Source organism: Montipora foliosa, chromosome 8, assembly GCF_036669935.1.
Source record: "Montipora foliosa isolate CH-2021 chromosome 8, ASM3666993v2, whole genome shotgun sequence".
NCBI lineage: Eukaryota > Metazoa > Cnidaria > Anthozoa > Scleractinia > Acroporidae > Montipora > Montipora foliosa.
In genome coordinates this window covers 7,066,825-7,088,153 of record NC_090876.1, presented here as the reverse complement: position 1 = coordinate 7,088,153, position 21,329 = coordinate 7,066,825, and the positions used below count along the sequence as shown (strand labels likewise).

At 39.3% G+C, this 21,329-nt stretch overlaps 1 protein-coding gene and 1 long non-coding RNA gene across 2 annotated transcripts in view; both read right to left on the bottom strand.

Moving 5' to 3' along the window:
* Positions 1-21,329, bottom strand: part of LOC137967927 (collagen alpha-2(I) chain-like) — a 98,240-nt gene that overhangs the window by 19,734 nt on the left and 57,177 nt on the right. The window contains exons 35-56 of the mRNA XM_068814528.1: positions 11,980-12,033; positions 11,259-11,312; positions 10,944-10,997; positions 10,004-10,057; positions 8,675-8,728; positions 8,469-8,513; positions 7,950-8,003; positions 7,675-7,719; positions 7,112-7,165; positions 6,975-7,028; positions 6,821-6,874; positions 6,606-6,659; positions 5,119-5,172; positions 4,754-4,798; positions 4,549-4,593; positions 3,641-3,694; positions 3,339-3,392; positions 2,912-2,965; positions 1,613-1,666; positions 1,462-1,515; positions 993-1,046; positions 186-239 (exon numbers count right to left, since the gene is read on the bottom strand). Of these exons, the coding sequence (XP_068670629.1) occupies positions 186-239; positions 993-1,046; positions 1,462-1,515; positions 1,613-1,666; positions 2,912-2,965; positions 3,339-3,392; positions 3,641-3,694; positions 4,549-4,593; positions 4,754-4,798; positions 5,119-5,172; positions 6,606-6,659; positions 6,821-6,874; positions 6,975-7,028; positions 7,112-7,165; positions 7,675-7,719; positions 7,950-8,003; positions 8,469-8,513; positions 8,675-8,728; positions 10,004-10,057; positions 10,944-10,997; positions 11,259-11,312; positions 11,980-12,033 (1,152 nt within the window). The remainder of the gene's footprint in view (positions 1-185; positions 240-992; positions 1,047-1,461; positions 1,516-1,612; positions 1,667-2,911; positions 2,966-3,338; positions 3,393-3,640; positions 3,695-4,548; positions 4,594-4,753; positions 4,799-5,118; positions 5,173-6,605; positions 6,660-6,820; positions 6,875-6,974; positions 7,029-7,111; positions 7,166-7,674; positions 7,720-7,949; positions 8,004-8,468; positions 8,514-8,674; positions 8,729-10,003; positions 10,058-10,943; positions 10,998-11,258; positions 11,313-11,979; positions 12,034-21,329) is intronic.
* On the bottom strand, positions 14,445-18,457 carry LOC137967948 (uncharacterized). Its single transcript, XR_011116603.1, has 4 exons — positions 18,040-18,457; positions 17,544-17,599; positions 15,973-16,081; positions 14,445-15,483 (listed from the first exon to the last, which is right to left on the bottom strand). It is a non-coding gene; the product is annotated as an uncharacterized lncRNA (long non-coding RNA).

Here is a 21,329-nt window from a genome sequence, read left to right as displayed (position 1 = left end):
ATAATAACTTGCTCGGTATGAAAGCTAAAACGCTTAAAATTGGAGATTTTACAAAGTTTAACAAGTTGATTTACCTTTTGAAGTAAATTTGTAAAAAGCAAGATGCCTTCTGGGCGCAAAATCGTATGTTAACGAAACAAAAATGTAAACAATGACGTCAGCAAAGATTCGTTACAATAACTTACTGTTGGTCCTGTCAATCCGGGGATCCCGGGAGTTCCTGGTAACCCTTGTATACCCTTCAAAAAAATGGGCGTAAATTTTTTAAGTAGGTCTCTGGCTTTGTCACTGGCTACGTATACTGCGAGTCGTTTTTTGCAGGCTTAAGGGCCCACCAATGGATTTTTCACTCGTTGCTAAGGAAGTGAAATGTCACTTCCGGTAACTGGCGTAATCATATTATGAGCTGACAAGAAAACCCACTCACAAGCAAAAGTCACCACACGAACTGTTGTTTGCATCGAAGGCTTTCCTCGCCCTCGTTCTCAGATCAATTGCGCATGCGTGAACGAACTGACTTCCGGTTTTGAGAAAAAGCTAAATTTCCAGCGATCTTTAAATTGAATTAATTTTTTTTTACATGGCACGTTTCACCCCCAAATACTGAATATAGCTAAGCATTGATTTTTTAAAATCATCTTTTTTGAAAAAGTTATGGGTATTTCAGTATCGTTTATGTCTTTAAAAAGAACAATTTTCAAAACCATGCTGGGTGGATGCAAAAACAAATACAAATTATCAAACCATCGATTAAATAACCAAATTGCGTAGCACGGGGACAAATTTAGAGGTTTTTTTTATTGGTTACGTGACCATAGGCGTGGCATGATGACGTCATATTTAGGGTCATTGGCTTACAAAAGCTGGAAACTGATCAAAATAATGCCAAATTCTCTCAAATTACTTAACATTACATCCTTAGCAACGCACCCCAAAAAATACGTCAGTGGACCCTTAAGGTGATAAAAAAGGGGTTTGTAGATAATGCTCACCTCATCTCCTTGCTTTCCTGGGAGCCCAGGATTTCCATCATTGCCGTCTTTACCCTGTTGAATAATATGAATTATAAGTATTACTTTTGAAGTGTTTGCATCCTTTGTCTCCGTTTTTGGGAGCATTTCACATCATGTTGCAATAATAAAAATAGAAATAATGGTACTACAATGCAGTCTTAATCCTTACGGAACGAATAACCTCTTTTCGTTCAATTAATTTGTTCATGTATCATGTGATCACCAAAGGTTCCACCGATGGGATAGCTCCTCTATCACCTATATTAACCACTAACAACCCGCAAATGCCCGCTCTGAAGAAGGGCTGACGCTCAAAATGTACTTCGCCAGCTGGCAAATCTATTTTATGGTAGTTAATTTGCCTTTATCAACTTTCTTTGATAAAAAAGAATTTTTTGAATAAATAATGTTAGACTGGCAGTATGCAGAGTAGCATATAGTCCCTAACCTTTGGTCCTCGTATTCCTGGTTGTCCAATAGAACCTGGTCGTCCATCGTCACCCTTTGAAATGCGAGAAAATCAAGAGAATATTACAAAAATGCTGTCGGGCTTAATTCGAAGGTAAAGCGATAAACGGACAGTGGACCCCGTTACACACCGGTGTTCCGTCTTTACCGTTCCTGCCTGGCAATCCGACAAATCCAACACCACCCTGTATGAGAAATCAATGCAAATTTTCACATTTTTGTTTGTTAGATGGCTAGGGGTGAGACTCCAGGTTTGCTTATCTGTACTTTAGCCACTTTTGCCCTTTGCCGAAACATTTGATCTCTTTTCACACGTTGGACATGTCTATTTCATTCACCTCTTTAAGGACGGTGCCTACTAATTCAAAGGTATTTTTGCGGGCTTTGCGAAAATGGGGGAAAAACAAGTGTTATTGAAATTGAAATTTTGGGGTAACCACGCATTTTTCAAAGATACAGAGAAATGTATAGCGTTCTTTTCCAAATTGAAGCTTAATTGTCTATAAAAAATGCATGGTTTCCCCCAATTTTGTTTTTGGATACCAAGAGCACTTGCTAAGTTCTGTTTTCTCCGCACAGTTTTAAAGCGCGCAAAAATATCCCTGCATTAAGAACGGCGCCTATTAATTAAAGATATTTTTGCCCCGGTGTGTGATTATGCTGGAAATGTAGATCTTAACAAGTGTTATTGAAATCCAAAAAGAAAATTCGGGGTAACCACGCATTTTTCAAAGATAATTCATGAATAATATTTGTAAAAGCTTTAAAATACAAAGCAATGTATGGCGTTCTTTCTCAAATTGAAGCTTAAGCATCTCTCAAAAATGCATGGTTACCCCCAATTATAATTTTGGATACCAAGAGTACTTACTAAGATGTACTTTCTCCTGATAGTTTTAAACTGCGCAAAAATATCCTCGTATTAGTAAGCATCGGCGATAGGAAATCCGAGTATCTGGAGATGCGCAGAACGTATGCGCAATAACAATAGTAGGCACCGTCCTTAATAAGCACCAACCATAGGAAACCCGAGTTTCTCCAGATGCGCAGAACGCATGCGAAATGACAATAGTAGGCACCGTCCTAAGGCATGTAACTTGGACTCGCTGGTTTGATAGCCCATGAACCTCATTCCAAAATGGCTACAATTTTAGTATTCTTTTGTTGCCTTGCAAATTACCCCTTGATGCCTCGTTTAAGGTTGAATATTCTTTTAAATTTTTAGTTTAAGAACGAGGGAACATGGGCTAAATTTGCAAGCAAACAAAAGAACACTAAAATCGCGGCCATTAAGGAATAAGCATGCGCAATCGCAACCTCATAGTCATGGGTTCGAGTCCCGTTCAACTCTAGATTTTTTCAGACCTACTGGCAACTTCTTAAGTGCTTATCTAACTGCAACGATCCTTCTAACTCTCGTTTCATTTTACCTTTTCTCCTTTCGTTCCTAAGCGTCCCTTTCTTCCACGCATCCCTCTTAATCCCTGCAGATAGAAGGCAAATCTATCAATCAACTTTTACTGTATCATTCGTTTGCTTGAAAATCAGCAGATCGAAGAGAACGTGAATTTTGAAGTCGCTATTTTACTGTGTAACAGCAGGGGCGGACCCAGGATTTTTGTCAGGAGGGGATGCACCACTAAGGAATGGCGTGCCCTTGCGTGGGCCCTTTTTTTCTTTTTCTTTTTTTTGGCAGAATACCAGTTGCATTTGGAAGCCGCAGGTTTTCTCAGGGTAGGGGGGCGGGGGAGTGCACACCCCATGCACCCTCCCCCTAGATCCGCCCCTGAACAGACAAAGGACCATGACTCGATTGGTCCGCTTCCGGTGACTCTAATATTTCTTTGGTACACTTACCCTTAAACCCGGCCTTCCATGTCGTCCAACTCGTCCATGTTCTCCTGGAGGACCCTGGTAGACATTAGAGAGAAAGGTTGGTTTTGTTTTCCCTACCATAATTATACCAAGATTGAATTGCTGCACGTCGCGTGCTTACAGCTCTAGACTACCCAATCGTTAGCAAGGTTAACGAAGGCTAAATGTTTTAAAACATCAGCTGATCCGATGGTTTGAATATCGTTAGCTAAATAAAGGGAGTAAGACGAAGAAGAGTCACAGTTTTGTATCATAACACCTGATGTTACATTATATTTCCTTACCACTTGTCCATCTTCTCCGTCAGCTCCCCTTTTACCAACACGACCACTAGGACCCTTTTTGAAAGATTGTTTGAAAACATGTATATTAGTTAGCCCTCAGCAGAGAACGCACGCACGATACAAGAGATATTAGGGAGCTTACGAAACGACGACGCCGACGGCAACGACAACGCTACAAAACAATAGGTTTAGTGAGCAAAAACAATGGCTCTGCACGCTCTGAACGTGCGTTTTACATTTTGGTACATTTCTTTGCCGTCATCTCCTAAATGACGACGCGAAATGACCAAATTCAAGGTTCTGTGGAGGACGTTAGCACATGACGATGAATTTTCAGTTCTCTCTCTACACTTCCAACCTACTCATATCAGTATAATTTAACGACAGTTATTACACATTTTTAACGCGAAACGACATGAAATAGTTTCGTAGTGATATGAATAACGCGAACTTGTTTTTTTAAATGACGTCCTCGTAGCTGTCGTCGTGCTCGTTTCGTAAGCTCCCTAATAGGAGCTTAAGCAACGACGACAGCGACGGCGACGTCAACGAGAACGTCATCTCAAAACATAAATTCACGTTGTTGTAATCACTTCATGACTACTTCAACCCTTTTAATATGACAAGGGTGTGGTAGTTCCTCAAAAATGACACTGGCGGTTAATTTAGGGGAGAAAATGAAAATTTATCCTCAAGTGCTGACGTTCTTCATAAAACCTCAAATTTGGCTATTTCACGTTGTTGTTTTGCTGACGACGGCAAAGAAATGGACAAAAGTGAAAAACGCACGTGCAAGACGTGCAACGCTATTGTTTTGGCCCACTAAATATGCAAATTTGTGACGTTCTCGTTGCCGTCGCCGTTGTCGTAGCTCAAGCTCCCTATTATATATATGAAGTGGCACTTGCCGGTGGTCCAAGAAGTCCGATCGTTCCAGTTGGTCCGCGCTCACCCTGTTTAAATAGTTTAGATACGGTTAAGCGTCTCAAAATCTTTCCTTTAGTTTCTTTTTGACATTTTTTCGATCCATGTTCATCCAACGAGTCGGTGAAATTAAAGTGGCATTGAAAAAAATTGAGCAGAGTGCATGCATGTCGAACTACAATAGCTTACCACAAGACCTGGCTTTCCGTTCTTTCCATGCTCTCCCCTGAGTCCCTAATAACAAAACAAATCCAAGGTCTAACAATGAAAGAAGAACTTTCTTGGCTTTCATTTAAGGGTGTGTTCGATTGACCGTATTTCGGAATAGGAATACATGGAATATAAGTTAGAAATCATTCGTTTTTACGGAGATTCACATTAAAATTGTCAAATATCTGCGAAAATGCTATTTTAAACATATTTTTGTTATCCTTGCTCCTTCGAAACGCGCCAAACATACCGTTTTAATCATCACTCCACGTATTCTTATTCCGGAATAGGTTCAATCGAACTCGCCCTAAATACAACATATGTAATATCGAGGTCTCACTTACACGCCGGCCGCTCCGTCCTGCAAACCCCGTTGGTCCTTGAGCTCCCGGTGGACCCTAAGATAATCGCACGCGTTGATAATCAGCAAGAATAATTAATTTACTTAGCTTTAATTGAAACAATATTATGCAAGAGACGATACTCTTTAACAGCAAAAATGACAATACACTTTATATACACGAGAACGTCTAATTTGGGGACTGAAGCCGAACGTTCTCATATATATATATATATTTTTTGCGATTTGAGCATGAAAAAACGTTCTTAAGGACGGTGCCTACTATTGTTATTGCGCATACGTTCTGCGCATCTCAAGATATTGAAGTTTCCTATTGGTGGAGCTTACTAATGCAAGGGTATTTTTGCGCGGTTTAAAAGTATGCGGAGAAAGCAGAACTTAGTAAGTGCTCTTGGTATCCAAAAAGAAAATTGGGGTAACCACGCATTTTTCAGATATAATTAAGCTTCAATTTGGAAAAGAACGCCATATATAGCTTTGTACTTTAAAGCTTTTTACAAATATTGTTGATTAAATATCTTTGAAAAATGTGTGGTTACTCCCAATTTTCGTTTTGGATTTCAATAACACTTGTTAAGATCTGCTTTTCCCGCATAGTCAGTAAACCGTGCAAAAATACCTTGAATTAGTAGGCACCTTCCTTAACAGGTTCTTATAAAGTTGGGTGGTATACTATGTTCGACTAGAAACTGAGTTGTTTAGTCAGTGTATCATGCAGTAGGAAGTATTTTAGTTCATTCAGTGTCCTCTTACGCTACAGTTTTACACTTCTTTTACCTTTATTTAAAGTGCCCGTGATTAAAAAAAAATCACCTCCTTTTTTTCGTCAGATTTATAAAGTATGTTTGTCTAATACCTGACTGGCAAAATTTTGAGCTTTAATTTTTGTCCAAAGGCCGTTTACTTTAAGTCAAGTTTTATATTTCACGGTCCGCCATTACTCGCGTTCAAAACTGACTGATTGGACCTCAGAGGATTGGATCTAGGGAAAAGTGACGTCAAAGGTTCACTAGCTTAAAAGTCTGAAAGCCCAAAACTCCCGTGCTGCATATTAGTTCTGCGGCGTACACACGCATTGCATTCTTCAACTAGTGAGCCTTTGACGTCATTTTCTCTTCGAACCAGCTCTCCCAAGTACTTTAAGTTAGTAATGGCGGAGCATTAAATAAGAAAATCCCTGTTAAAATAAACAGGTGTCTTTTTAAAATCAAGGCTTAAAACTTTGGTCGCTTAGTGTCTAGTTAACATAGTTTTGAAATCCAAAGAAAAAAAGAATTATTTTTTGGTCACAGGGGCAGCCACTTTAAACTACTAACAAAAACAACAACAACAACAAATTGAGCAAAATAAAGACGCTCTTAACTCACTCTCAGTGTGGGTATGTTCTTAATAAGCTCTTAAAATCCTGGTTCACCTCAGCCTGAACTTTATTATAAGGAACGTTCTCAAAAAAATGTATAAAGTAAGTACCACTTGTCCTTGACGCCCAGGGGGACCCATGGAACCTTGCTCTCCTGGATAGCCCTGGAATTATACAAGTAAAACAGTTACGTTACTCACGACTGTACTTTTATATAAAAGACAAAATTCTAACAAAAGAAAAATACGATTACGGGATTTCAAGAGGTTAAAATTGCAAAGTACTTCTTGAACTAGACAAATCTAATTTATTTGCGTTCGCTTACAGCTCGTCCTGTTCTTCCTGGGGGACCTAAAAGTCCTTTCTGTCCCTTGTCACCCTGTTAATAAATGCATTCACTCATTTTGTCATAAAAATAGAAATGAAGACGAAGAATTCTGATAGCGAGAAGGCATAATTCGAACGTTACATCGTCGTACCTTTGTTCCTCTAATTCCCACATTTCCAGATGCCCCGTCTCTCCCTTCTAATCCCTGGAATAACAAAGGAAAAAGACTTAGATACATTTACCCCTTCTCTTTAAAATAACCCTATATTTTATCACTTGAGTCTTTACCTTCATTCCCGTAGCACCTTGTAATCCGAGAAGCCCGGGTGATCCAGTTGTCCCCTAAGAAAGTATATTATAAAAAAAGTTACCCTTCTCTGCTAAATATTTTCAAGTCCCACCCTTGGACAAGACTACCCGGGAAACGGAGCGAAAAAAACTGTAACTATAGGAAAATAAATCGGACAGCAAAGCGGGCTATCCAAAACATGGCCATGCCGAGTGGCAGGTGTCGTTTTACCCTTGAAAGGTCTTAAAAATTCAAGTCTTCCATGCTAACAACCTCTTTTAAGTTTTCTCGGTGAACCAAAAACAAGCAGCATTCGATTTCCTCTCGCTATGAGATCATTATTAAACCTTTTTCGGTCCGCGGAAAGTCGTTGCCTGTTTTACACAGGGTTCAAAAAATGATAACTTGTCCAACAATGTGATCCCCGCGCCAACACATATAAAACGCATTTCTCCTTAGAGTAAATCCTTAAATTGCTAGTATGAGTGAGCAAAGGGTTTCAAAAACGATGAGTTTGTTATAATTGGATGTGTAGAATTCAGTCCGGCATAGGTGAGCTTACCGGATCACCTGCTCTTCCTGGTCTACCATCCTCGCCAGAAAAACCCTGAAAACGTACACAAGTTAAAAATTAACTTTAAACAAAGAGAATCAAGTTTTTGTATTGAAAAAGTGAGGGAATGAGAGAATTTTAAGCGGGAGTGAACAAGAAAAGAAGCAATAATACTTTTAACTCTGATAAAGAAAGTACTGACTTGATAACGAAGTTTGTGAACACGTTGTCGTGCTTGTTATATATATTTGTTATAATAAGAAAATTAAAGCAAAACAACTGACCTGTTGCCCCTTTATTCCAGCAGCCCCAGGCTTTCCTGGTTGTCCACGTGATCCCTATTATATTGACGCAATACAAAATTATGTCAACGTCTAACTTGTACACACTCGCCGGTAAAGACAAGTACTTCTTGGCGTTTTACACGTTAATCTTATGAGCTACCCTTACTCGAACCATATCGGTTTCGAAAACGGTTTTACTTTCCCATCATTCCCTTTAAAGTTAGAGGGACGTATCGTCCAGTTGAGATTCGCTATTCCGTTTTTTCGTCCCTGTAATTTTCCAGCGTCCCAAGTCTTTCAACCCCACTCGCTTTGATTCAGATGTCAAAAAGTAGCTTCTTTAACTTCAGACTTGATAAGTTTCTAGTTGCCCTTAATAAAGTTAATCTAAAAGTTAAACGAGACTTACCTGCAAGATGAAGTTCGATTGTAATTTTACGTTTTGGTCAGGAGCGAAAAAGGATTTCACCAACAATAGCCAAAAGTTTACTATTTTCTAAAAGATCGAAATGCGCGTACCTGCACTCCTTGCTTTCCAGGTTTCCCAACGTCACCAGCGTCTCCCTAGACAATTGAAAAATTTCACAACTTTTGGATACACTAGCTATTAAAGCTTCGAAGCTTGTAAGGAAATGGTTGCTGAAACAACCCATCCCTGCGAATTTATACTACAAATCAGGAAAGATCGAAGGCATTTAAGGCTGGGACAAAAGTTTGCACTTTACCTGATCACCTTTCACTCCAGGATTTCCTTCCACCCCAGGCAATCCTTCATGGCCCTTATAATAACACCAATGATACAACCAATCAACACAAAACAAAAAATGGAACCGTCCCGGAAAGGCACTTTCAATGTAATTAAGTATTAGGAAGGTATCCTCGACAGGTATCCACCTCGGTGAGGTCGAGAGTTCGACTCCGGGTGGACCAACGCTCAGTATCTGTAAATAACTGATGAGAAAGTGCTCCCTTCGTAATTACACCCGCAAATGGTTAGGCTTTCTTCTCGGACTGTAAACCGGAGGTCCCGTCTCATAGTCCTTGTTGGAAACCAAATAGTATGGGACGTTAAAGAACCCACTACCTTCTCGAAAAGAGTAGGGGACGTTGTCCCTGGTGTGGTGGTCTGACCTAATCTCGTTAGGGGCATCTTTCACTTCCTAAATAAATTATACACTGCGTAACAAGCAGTCTGGCCAAAGTCCCCAACAAAAAGCATTATAAATTAGTCCGGAAAAGCCCCAGGGCGGGGGAGGGGGGGGGGGGGGAGACTAATAGCTTCACTTCACTTTACTTCCCTTCACAGTAATTGTGATTCACGCAAAGTAATCACTAGTAGCCTGGAAAATTAGCGCATGCGCAGACCAAATGCTTCAAATACATCCGGACGCGTTGCTAGAGCGTCGTACCACGACGATGCACCCCGAGATTTCGACCCGCGGATCGCTTATACAGCTACAACAGCTTTCGGACAGAGAGGGAGAGATATGTCGGCCCCTCAACCATATGTCACAGATCCCTTTCTTACTGTCGGATCTCGGTTTCTTCTGATCTGTTAACAGGGCGTTAAGCCATATATTTGACCCCTGCAGTCATTTTATCTTCTATATGATACGTACAGGTGTGTAATTGTACGAAATACGCATTTGAGCGTAGGGTAGTCAATAGTCTACCAAGTTGTTTGTGAAGCTCAGTCTTTAAAGATACTCTGTTTTAGTTGCACGTTAACTTCACGGTCACCCACGTCTAACCCTTGGAATTACGTCTATATAATAACCAACACTTCCAATAGATGCATTTATTTCATCGTGCCCGCTATCACGAGAACACATGGGCCCAACTTATTGACGGCCTCCCAACCGAGTGGCTTAATGACTCTGTTGGCATAGCATGGCCTCTGCATCGCAACGTCTTTCCATTGTTTTTGTCCTCCTTGCCTCGCTATCAAGCTGAATATTAATATTTCGAAAATGGCCTCTTTCAGGTGTCTGTAAGACTGAGACAATTGTTTAAACTGACCAGATAAATGCGAGGATCGCTTCTTCCTTATTTACCTTTTGTCCTGCTAAACCAAGCGCTCCAGGAAACCCTGCCACTCCTTCAGGTCCCTGTTACAACGAAGGGAAATGTTAACCTCTAGCTAATAACATTGTATAAGCTAGAATTTTAAGAGTAAAGTCCTCATATTAATAATAGGGAGCTTACGAAACGACAACTCCGACGGCAACGACGACGCTACAAAACAATAAGTTTAGTGAGCAAAAACAATGGCTCTGCACGCTCTGCACGTGCGTTCTACATTTTGGTACATTTCTTTGCCGTCATCTCCTAAATAACGACGTGAAATGACCAAATTCAAGGTTCTATGGAGGACGTTAGCACATGACATTGAATTTTCAGTTCTCTTTCTACGCTTCCAACCCACTCATACAAGTTTAATTCCTCGACAGTTACTACACATTTTTAACGCGAAACTACATGAAATAGCTTCGTAGTGATATGAATAACGCGAACTTGTATGAAGTTGAAATGAAGTCCTCGTAGCCGTCGTCGTCCTCGTTTCGTAAGCTCCCTAATGTATCTCTACACCGCCGACCAGTTGGCTCAATCAAGAGTGCACTGGACTTCCATGCCGGAGGTCGCGGGTTCGAATCAGAGTCTTGAAACTGAGGAGAAGGTGTTGACTTTGTAACTACATCTGCAAATGGTGAGACTTTCTAGTCTTCTTGGATAAGGACGGTAAGCCGGAGGTCACGTCCCGTCTCACAGCCCTTGTTCATTAACTCTGTGGGACGTTAAAGATCCCACACACTATTCGAAAAGAATAGGGTACAGAGTTCCCGGTGTTGTGGTCTGACCTTTCCAGCATGTGGTCGGCTTGGCAGGATTAGCTTGAAGGGCTTCTGTGTGAATGAGACCACAATTATGTATAACATCCAGAAGTCAGGCTACTTAGCCAAGTGCTGGAACCTCACTTAAACCTCAAACCTTCACCTTTTGTCCAATTTCGCCAGGTAACCCCCGCTGTCCTCGGCGTCCCCTAGAGCCCTGGAGGGAAAAAAAACTCACTGTTTGCTATATTTAATTAAACGACTATTCGAGTTACCGGGAATTACCATTTGCTTTGACCGGTGAAGGGCTGACGCTCGATTCCGTCATTAGATCGCAAATCAGTTCTCTCGTACGGAGGTCAATTTAAGTTTATCAATTCGTGTTTTGAAACGTTCTTACACTCACTTGTGTGGTAATTCGTACAACGCAAGGTGGCGTGTTGGCAAACGACCATTTATTTATCATATCACGACTTACCCTTTTTCCGTGTGGTCCAGTCAACCCGGACAGACCAATCTGTCCTCTGCGGCCCTAAATTGTTATACAGCAAAATCATTTTAAGCCATTTAAATTTCACTTTAAAATGAACTATATCTCCGAATTTTACTTTGAAATCTCTTAAAAATTCACGAATTTTAAGAAAGCTGCAATATAGTATAATATTCTGCCCTGGGTATTGTTATTCATGAAAATGTAAAGGTACAGGAAATCGCTCTGGCTTGGGACAAGCTCAAACCAGACGAAGACTCTGGGGCAGGCACTTTAAAAAGAAACCCGGTTTCCTCACGGGGTGGGAGGGCGGGTCGCTAGATCTAAACCAAACGGCGGCCTAGAGTGGAGTGCAAGGGATAGGCTGAACGTGGTCCTTAGGGCATTACGGTAAGTTAGAATTAGCTTTCAAAAATTAAATCGAAAGCCTTTTGTACAAATGTTACCTTGAGAATATATGTGTTTAAACCATTTCACTGATATAAACACTAACAGCTGTACAAAGCGCATGAGGGTCTTGGTTCAGGGCTCGCACGAGAGTAACTCGAAAACGGTCTGTTCAGTTATTTTAGTTAAGAAGTCTGCAGCTGATAACCTAAGTTTATTTATTATCTATGTTTTTATAAGCTTGGGCAGACGAAACAAAGACTTCTTGCAAGTGAAGGGGATGTGTTGTTATGATCTATTTAAATGCTACGTCATAGAGCACCTGATTTCCTTTCGCTCCAATCCGTCCACGCGGACCAGGAGGTCCCGGATGTCCCTTAATTAAAGCAAAGTAATGGGCGTTACTAGGCGTATCCAGGCAACCTTCTAACAATGAATCAGCGTTAAATCATCAAAACGACTCACTAATATTGTCTGCAAAACTTTGATCACCTTTCAGTGATAAACATATTTTACGTAGCCTGCAATGCATGACTATTTCGCCCCCTTAATAACAGAAAGAAACAATCATCCAAACAAATGGCTTTGTTTCTCAGATGACAACAAAAAAACTGCCGCAGGTGCAGTACGATTGTTGTTTCTCTTTCAACTTTTTTTTTTTGAGACGTCAAAGCGATTTAGACGTCATTCTTCGCCTCTCATGTTGATTCAGTAGGGCTACATTAGGAGATTAGGAGCGAAGAGGGCTGAAGATGACGATGTGTCAATGGCCAAGAACCGAAAACAATAGAGGCAGAGGGGAGAGAACATATTCCCATGCCCCATAATAGTTTTTTTTCCAATCTACTTTAAGCTTCGCGCCATTTTGGTTTCGAATTTGAATGACGTAATCACAACTAACCAATCAGGGGTCTTCCTTAAAACCCCCGCGCATCTTGACCACGGGCTAAATTTAGCTTGAAAAAAAAAAAAGGGCGCTGTAAGAGGCACATGCACATGTATGTTGGATGTGTTCTCTCTCATCATCAGTTCTTGCCAAAAACTAAAAACAACGTGTATGTTGTCGGTCAAAATCCGGTCTCAGGTTGAATCCGTTCTTACCTAGGTTAAACTGGTGATCCTCATTTTTCCTCGGTTGAATAATCACTCTCCCTGGTTTAAAGCAGCTATCAACCCCCTCCCCCCCCCCCCCCCCCCCCCTTCCAAAAGGCAAAAGGACTGAAACACTTTTTCCTTCCCTACAGCTCTGTCGTATGCATATCAACTCATCTTCTTAATGCTTCGTATCATCTTATCAATGTCTGTATGCATACACGTATCCATTCAGTCTTAACACTATAACATGGTAAATGAACAAAGAACTTTGCTATGCACTTACCGGTATTCGAACTCGGACCCTCCCGATCTATAGCCCTGTGTCTTCACCACTACACTAGAACGACGAACAAGCTCAACCCAACACAGTTCTTTTCATTATTTACTGTTGTATAATAAGTCATTTGATATCCATGTACAATATCCAAACCTAATCCTAACCTGACCCTATTTTTCCTCTAGGCTTAATTTAGCCGCGAAAAAAGGTTTCTTCAATTCATCTGAGTGCGTATTCAACCTAGGTAAAATACGGATCACCAATTTAATAACCTAGGTAAAAACGGCCTCAACCTGATAACGGATTTTACCTGCAACATCTCCACTTGACCAAAACATGCCAACACTCCTTATAGATGGTTTTCAACCAATCTATCGAGACACAGATAACAATGATGCAATGTACAATTGCTGGTGGACGAACAAAAAGAGCTAATGAGAGATCTTTTGTTTTCGTCCATCAACAACATGGCGGCGATGACGTCACGTGAAACACGGCAAAAAAAGTAGCGTTCACCCGCTAGGAAAACGATCGGTGAATATTGCAAAATGCGGCATTTTTCGAACATTTGCTTGCGTTTTCCGATCGTAAAATCCGAGGTTTTCTGTTTGTTTTCCAGCCGGTGAACTCGAGTTTTCGTTCCATTATCCGACAGTTTTCCATTAGGGTGAACAACAGGAAAACAAGCCGTTTTCCAGGTGTTTACCGCCTGGTTAACGCTTTGAAAACAGATTGTTTTTCGTTGTTTTACCGGCGTTTTCCAGTCGCAAAACAGCGTGTTAACTGGAGTTTACTCGGAGTTTTCTCGCATTGTCCTGGTGTTCACCGCGCGGTTAACGTTGTGAAAACAGATTGTTTCCAGTTGTTTTACCGGCGTTTTCCAGTCGCAAAACAGCGTGTTAACTGGAGTTTACTCGGAGTTTTCTCTCATTGTCCTGGTGTTCACCGGGCGGTTAACGCACGCTAAACAGGTTGTTTTCCATTGTTTACTGGTGTTTTCCAGTTTCAAAACAACGCTTTCAGTGGAGTTTTCAGCGAGTTTTCTTGCATTTTCGCGAACAGTGAATGCGCGGAGAACGCCAAAAAACCGCTTGTTCTTCTGCGTTCACTAGTTGATTAATGCTTAAAACCAAGGTGTTTGCCTTGAGGGAAAACGCGGTGTTGTCACACAAATGCACCTACTTTCCTGCCTTTTCTGCATTTGCGGCTTCTCCTTTTCGCTGATATTTTACATGCACTTTAAAATCAGTTGGGTGGCGTAGCTTACAAATTTGGCTGTATTTACGTTTTCATTTACTCTGAGTTCGTAGCTGTGACTCTACTTTCACAATGAAATTCAAATGATTCAATGTTGTTGGCAGAAGGACTTGACTCCCTCCCTGATTATGTCCCAGAAATAAAATATGAGATACATGTATACCTTACACTGTTTTATTATCAATGACTCAAACAGGCACTTGCCTATTTCTATTATGTACAACAATACCAAAACATTTATTTATACTATATACAAATTGATAGCTACACTCTTTTAACACATGATAGTGTTTTCTTGGTGCAAGCTAGCTTAAGATATTAAGTAACAAATTATATGGAGATGTTTTCATATCACTGGTACAAATACTGTACCCTGCATATACATTTTATCATTTTTATCATGAAAGTAAAAAAAAATGAACAAGGATGTCAGCCAAATGTTTGAATGTGTGAACTGCACGACAAAAGAACAAAAAGGCACAGAACAGTGTAACCTCAATATAATTGTACTGTACCAAAATGCCTAAACATATTAGTCTCTATGTGGGATTGTATAATTATTACACAGTCCCAGGTAGTAAACACAACACAACGCCATTAATTCAATTTGCTGTGGACTCATAGGTGCAGCCTAGTTTGATTAGTGTCACAGTGATGACTGAGGGTGCGTTCGATTGCAAAATCCGGATTTTGATCTTAAAATCTGGATCTTCGGATTTCCAATCGAACACAAAATTTGAAAAAGATTTTGTCACAGATCTCACTAATTGATCCCGACAATGATTTCCCACAATTGAAATCCGTGACAAAATCTGTTTTATTTTGTGTTGGATTGGAAATCCGAAAGATCCAGATTTTAAGATCTAAATCTGGATTTCCCAATTGAAAGCAACCTAATATCATCCTTGATAAAAATACAGACTTTAGAAAAAATATTTACAACTTAATGGCCCAGAAAAGTTTCTCTGGGACTTCATTATGTCTTCTGTTGCTGGAAGGGCCAACCCTCCTGTTTACACACTGCCTCCTCTGCTGGTTTGACAGTCTTTCTTTGCGGCACAAGTCCAAACCATGAAGGAAAGTGGATACCTCCTCTGCTCTCCAGACAAGAGGCCTTGTAACCAGTGTGTCTTGCTCTTCATCTGATTCATTGGATGAAATCAGGTAGGAATGCAGAGCTTCAAACGTCTCCAGTTACTGTGGAACAAAGAAATTTTGTCAATAAACTTTGGTCTATATAAAGACTGAGGTAATACAAAGCCACACGAAATGTATGAGAGAATTGTTCTTAGTGGTGAAAGCCATCATGACTACCTGTGTTGTTTAGGGTTAGGATTAGGGTTAGTAACATACTGGTGTACAACAAGCATTCTCAAAACTGAAAAACTGAAGGATCATACTGTGCATTGAAACCGATTTTTTTTTCTGGCCATACTTTTCTGATTCTAAGGAATCCGAATGTAACGTAAAATACTTCTCAAGCAAGCTGCTGGTGTACATAAAACTACTTTTACTACATTGTGTATGCACCAAATCATTACTGGTATTTTAGAAAAATCAACAGTGATTATGAATTGACCTCTTGCCCTCCAAAAAGGATGAAGACATGATACGATGGTTATCATTAACCATTATTTTACTCTGTCTACTTTAAATTTTTGAAACAGTAGGCAAGTGAAATCTCACCCTTTTGGTTCTTTGCCTTCTTTTCTGCTCCTGCTGGTACTGCTCATATGTATCATTGTCCATCTGTTTCCTCTTCTTTTTGTTGGAGGCAAAGTTTGAGAGATGGCATCTAAAAAATCAAAAGTTTAATCACAGCTTAAACATTGTGGCTACAAATATTACTACATAATATATAGGAGGATATTACAACGTACATGGCCGCGCAGAGATATGATATTTCTCATCGAGTGTTGAAAAATATTTCACGAGTGAGTGCAGCAACACAAGTGAAATATTTTTCAACACGAGAAGAGGAATTTCTTATCTCCAAGTAGCCATGTAACATTTTATTTATTATAATATAAACACCAATGAAATACTAAATCATTTCACAAAAGGCATTGAAAGGCCCAATTTTCATATGTAACTACAGCAACAGTAATCTTTTCATGTGTGAAGATATCATGTTTTTGCACGAAAGCTCACTTGGTATTTGTTTTCATTCATTCCACTTTATTATTACATATCAGACTCTAGTACATGAGAGCAGCCAAAGCCGGGGGCTTAAATGGCATATGGTCAGCAGACAAAATTTGAAGAATTTACATTAATAAATGAAGGCATTACCTATAATTATTACAATACTACTTAAACAACTAATTATGATTACTTAATTTACAAGCACACAAGATAATATAATGGATAAATAAGTACTCCTTGAATAATTGTTTGACCCATAAAGTATACAAACTTGGGGACAGGAGACCAGATTAAACAGTCTACATTATTTATAAAATTAAATACTGAACAGGCCATACTTAACACTTAATTATTAAATAATGACTACAAAAAACTAGAGACACTCAGCAGTATAATCCTGTAAAGCATACAGCATACGGTATTTCATTGGTATTTACATGTATATAATAAGTTATAGTATGCAACAAAAAAATTCAATGTGACCACTGTCAGGTACCACTTAAGTTGCAATTTGCACACATTCACCAAAAAAGAGCAATTTTAAATTTAAACTTGACTAGTTCTTGACTAAGGGAATATTTACTACTTCTGGTGAAGTATTATCACATACAAATATACAATGTACCCCCAACTAGTAGAAAACAAATAGTACTTTGCTTCTGTTTCTTGTTGTTGTTTTGTTGCTACTTCATGGACTTAACATATTAGGCATATGATAACTACAGAGACTTGCCCTATGTGCCATTCTCAAAAATATTTTGTAATGTGGATTATCAATATTGAGAAAAAATGTGGTACTTCCTAGTGAGAAGCTTCATATTTATGTACCACCCATCCCCTTATTATCCAGTTTCCACTCCTTTATCTGCCAAGTGTGTATTAGTGGATTGCAGAACCCTAAAGATGATCTCAATCAAGTGTATTAGTTATTTAAACATGTTATGTCTTTCCTCAGATAAATTAGAATATATAAACTCAAAACACAATTCATAAATCTGGACAAATTTTCCAGTACACCATGATGCACAGACTGTCAGTTAAAAACAGTCAAAAAATAAGCCTGCCCTTCCCCTTATGCTTATACAATGACAGTATTATAATTGTGAACTTACTTCTTATCAGTACACCACGAAAGTCCCGGTTAATCCATCTTGGAACGGACGCAGTGCTGTTAGTGATCAACAGTAGAAACAAAAAAAGAATTTCACTTAGCTCTAGCTCTAGCTCACAACAGATCACGTAGTATTTTTAAGTTTCTATTGCTTTTCCTCAAGTGTATTACATGGTATTTAACCCTTCAAAAATGTTCTAGAAATACAAATGACAATATTTGCAGAAAGAAATTGTTTTCACACTGTGACAGCCATTGAATCACCAACTTATTTAGAATTCTCTTATGGAAAGCTCTGCTTAACAGAAGCAACCAATCAAAAGGTGTGATAAAAATGCGCACGAAATTTGAAAACGGCCCAAGATTTTACATTCGTTTGCATGTGTCTACACAGAAGTCATTCCACGAAAAAAAAAATAATAATAATCAAGCTTCTGTGGTTAACACTGACAATCACAACGCGTAAAAAGGTAAAATTATTCCGCTACGTTTCTTACCGAAAAATCAGGATGGCGAGATATTTTTCTTTTTCTCGCAGAGCTCGGTGATGTCAACGCCACTTCGCTTCCAGTTGATCCCTCGACTCTCTACCGGCTTTTCATTTTGGCTTCCAGTGAATAAATACGCTCTTCCATAGCTCTGAAGCCATCCTGTATGTCAGTCCGGTCCAAGGTTTGCAGAACTGTATCTGGAAACTCCGTCTGATTTCCATCTACTATGGTGAGGGAGTTGTTAATGTCCGACAATTTGCTCGCAAGACTCGATTGATCAGATCTTTCCAACTGCTCTTGGACTTCTTTAAGTCTACTCAAGACCTGACGGAATTCAGAGGCATTCGAAGATCTTTTCACTGACATTTTCCCTTACAGGATTCAATCAAAGCGATCGCGAAGTCGAAGTGTTGTGTAAAGCACGTTTCCTCTACACGCATTCTATAATAGCGATTTTTATTGGTCCATTACTGTATTTATTACTAACAATCAATATAATTGGTGGAAAATCTTCAAACCTACGGTAATGATTGTCAGCGGCTTGCTAAGTCTCACATATTGCATGTAACAACAAATAATTTTTGAGAAGTTTCACACACTACTCCGACCAAGAAAGATTCGTTCATTTTTTCGCCACTGCGTGAAAGTTAAATCATTACAGTCTCATTTCCAAGAGAGACGATAGGTATTTTTCATTGCGAGGGTCAACTGGTATTCAGTGCATCCTTTTTTGAAGTGTTTGGACCAGCCTCTTTTATTCCAGTCCAGAGAATCAACTGCAGTTGTTGAGGGGAGGAAATATACTTTGAGGACGAAAATGTTCTGGGAGTAACCAGTTTGGCTCATTTGGTGAACAGAAATTGATGTTTTTGGACCAGCCTGTTTTTATACCAGTTCAAAGGATAAAGTCACTTCGTACTTGTGGACAACAAATTTGTAAAAGAGAAACTGCTCTGGCTGTCATCAGCTAAAATGACAAAGTAGTGTGTAAAAATTATTTTATTACATTATTTTAGAATTTTATTTAAAATGGGATGTGACAATTACTGTACAAACTAGGACCATGAACCATGTAAGTTATTTAACAATTAGACTTGTATCCCGCAAGGGCTACGGGTACGCGGGTCAATAGCCCATGAGGCGAAGCCGAATGAGGTATTGACAAAAGAAAGCATCATGCTTTTTGTTACTCGAGGACTATTACTAATAGTCCTCTAGTAGCGAAGCCAATTAAAATGCAGGATTTGCATTAGTCCACTAGTTGGGTGATGCTAATGATTTATTATGATTATCTTTTTCTTTAAAGTCATAACCAGATTGCCTGATTCGACATCATGAAAAATGTAAATAATGGAATTGATCTAATTATTTTTTATGTAACATTGGCCTCCACTCATTAAGAAGAGATGTTTGGTTTTATGGTGCTGTTGTGCACTTTAAGTGCCCCTGTGATCAAAAAAACCACTTGGTTTTTTCCTTCAGATTTTGAAAGTGTGTTTGCTTAACACCTGACTGGCAAAATTTTGAGCTTTGATTTTTATCCAAAGGCCGTTTACTTTGAGTGTAAGTTTTGGATTTCACGGTCCGCCATTACTCACGTTCAAAACTGACCGATTGGACCTCAGAGGGTTGGGTCCAAGGAAAAGTGACGTCAGAGGCTCACTAGCTTAAAATTTCAGCGTGTGAACACAGTTTATTATATATGCAAAGCGTGAGTTTAAAAGTCTGAAAGCCCAAAACCCCTGTGCTGTACATTAATTCTGCGGCGTACACACGTATTGCATTCTTAAACTAGTGAGCCTTTGATGTCATTTTCTCCTCGATCCAGCTCTCTCAAGAACATAATGTTAGTAATGGCGGACCATTAAATAGGAAAATTACACTTAAAATAAAGAGGTGTCTTTTTGAAATCAAGGCTTAAAACGTGGATCACTTAGTGTTTTGTTAACATAGTTTTGAAATCCAAAGAAAAACATGAATTGATTTTTTGGTCACAGGGGCACTTTAATAAAACAGTTCTATATTGTTTGATTTGGTATAATTATTTCAACTATTTTTACCTTATCTCAAAGTTATATTTAATTACCTCCCTTTAAAAATATCAGAACACCATCCCCCACTACAGATGTCAATAACAGGTAAAAAGGAACCGAAAAAATAACAGTACTTCTGAAATATACAGGGAATATGAAATGCTTTTACTTGGTTAGTTATGTGAAAATTCATGATGATGTTAAGTTAAGGGCACAGCAGTGACAATGTTTTTGTTTTTTTGTTTTTTTTTCAGCAGAATTAAAAAAGTTGGGTCATATTATCACTTCTGACTTTATATGCACTTAATATGCTACATTGTGTAGATAGCAGTGATTTTGTTAGAAATTGTCAGAGTGAGTCCCTGGCACTCACTCCATGAAAAGTAATGAGTCCCAGACCAAACCAATGTGTCCCTTTTTTTTTTTTAAGGAAAATGTCACAGGGACAACCTCTTGTTTCTCCTTTTCAAGATGTACCTTGTATCTGATTACATTTCACAGCATCTTGAATAAACACATTATGTTATGTCCCTCAACAAGAGTGCTCGATCTCTTACAAAGCCAGTAACAAAGCACAGTTTGTACTTAAGAAATACCACCCAAAAAGCTCACATACATCTTAGCGGAATCATGAACCACTAACTCATTTTATTTATTCCGTTAAAAATGATCACTTAAACCCATTTGAGACATTCCGTATAATAATAATACAGCTTCATCTTTGAAGTCAATACCTTATAGTTTACAAAATTGACTCTGAGGCTTAAGAAATTGGCTTCGTTCATGTTGAGCGCATTCTTGTTTTACTTAGGGCAAACATCACAATACATGAAGTGTTTTCCCTTAATCGTACCGGAGCCATCCGTACGTTTTTAGCCAGCGAGGGATAAATTTTCTTTTTTCCTTCTGTGTACTATCATTGCCAACAGTAACGCTTTCGATATCGACACCGTCTACTAGCAGCAGAAGCCGGTGACAACGCTCGGCCCAACAAGCTTTATAAGCCGTTTCTCCGAAGCACAATTTTCTCTGCCCAGACAAGGGAAGCACATATGAACAAATTAAAAAAATGTTTTTAAATGAAAGAATGTTATCAAACCAAAAACTCTAGAATCAGCCCTAGTGTTCTCTCAGAGGCCTACATTGGAGGCGCAACTCACCATTTGCAAAGCTTAAGACAGCAGAAGGGCCCTAGCGTCTCGACAGGACGTAAGATTACAGATTCTGGGATCGGTTGCATGTGAGGACTCGCACCGAGCACAA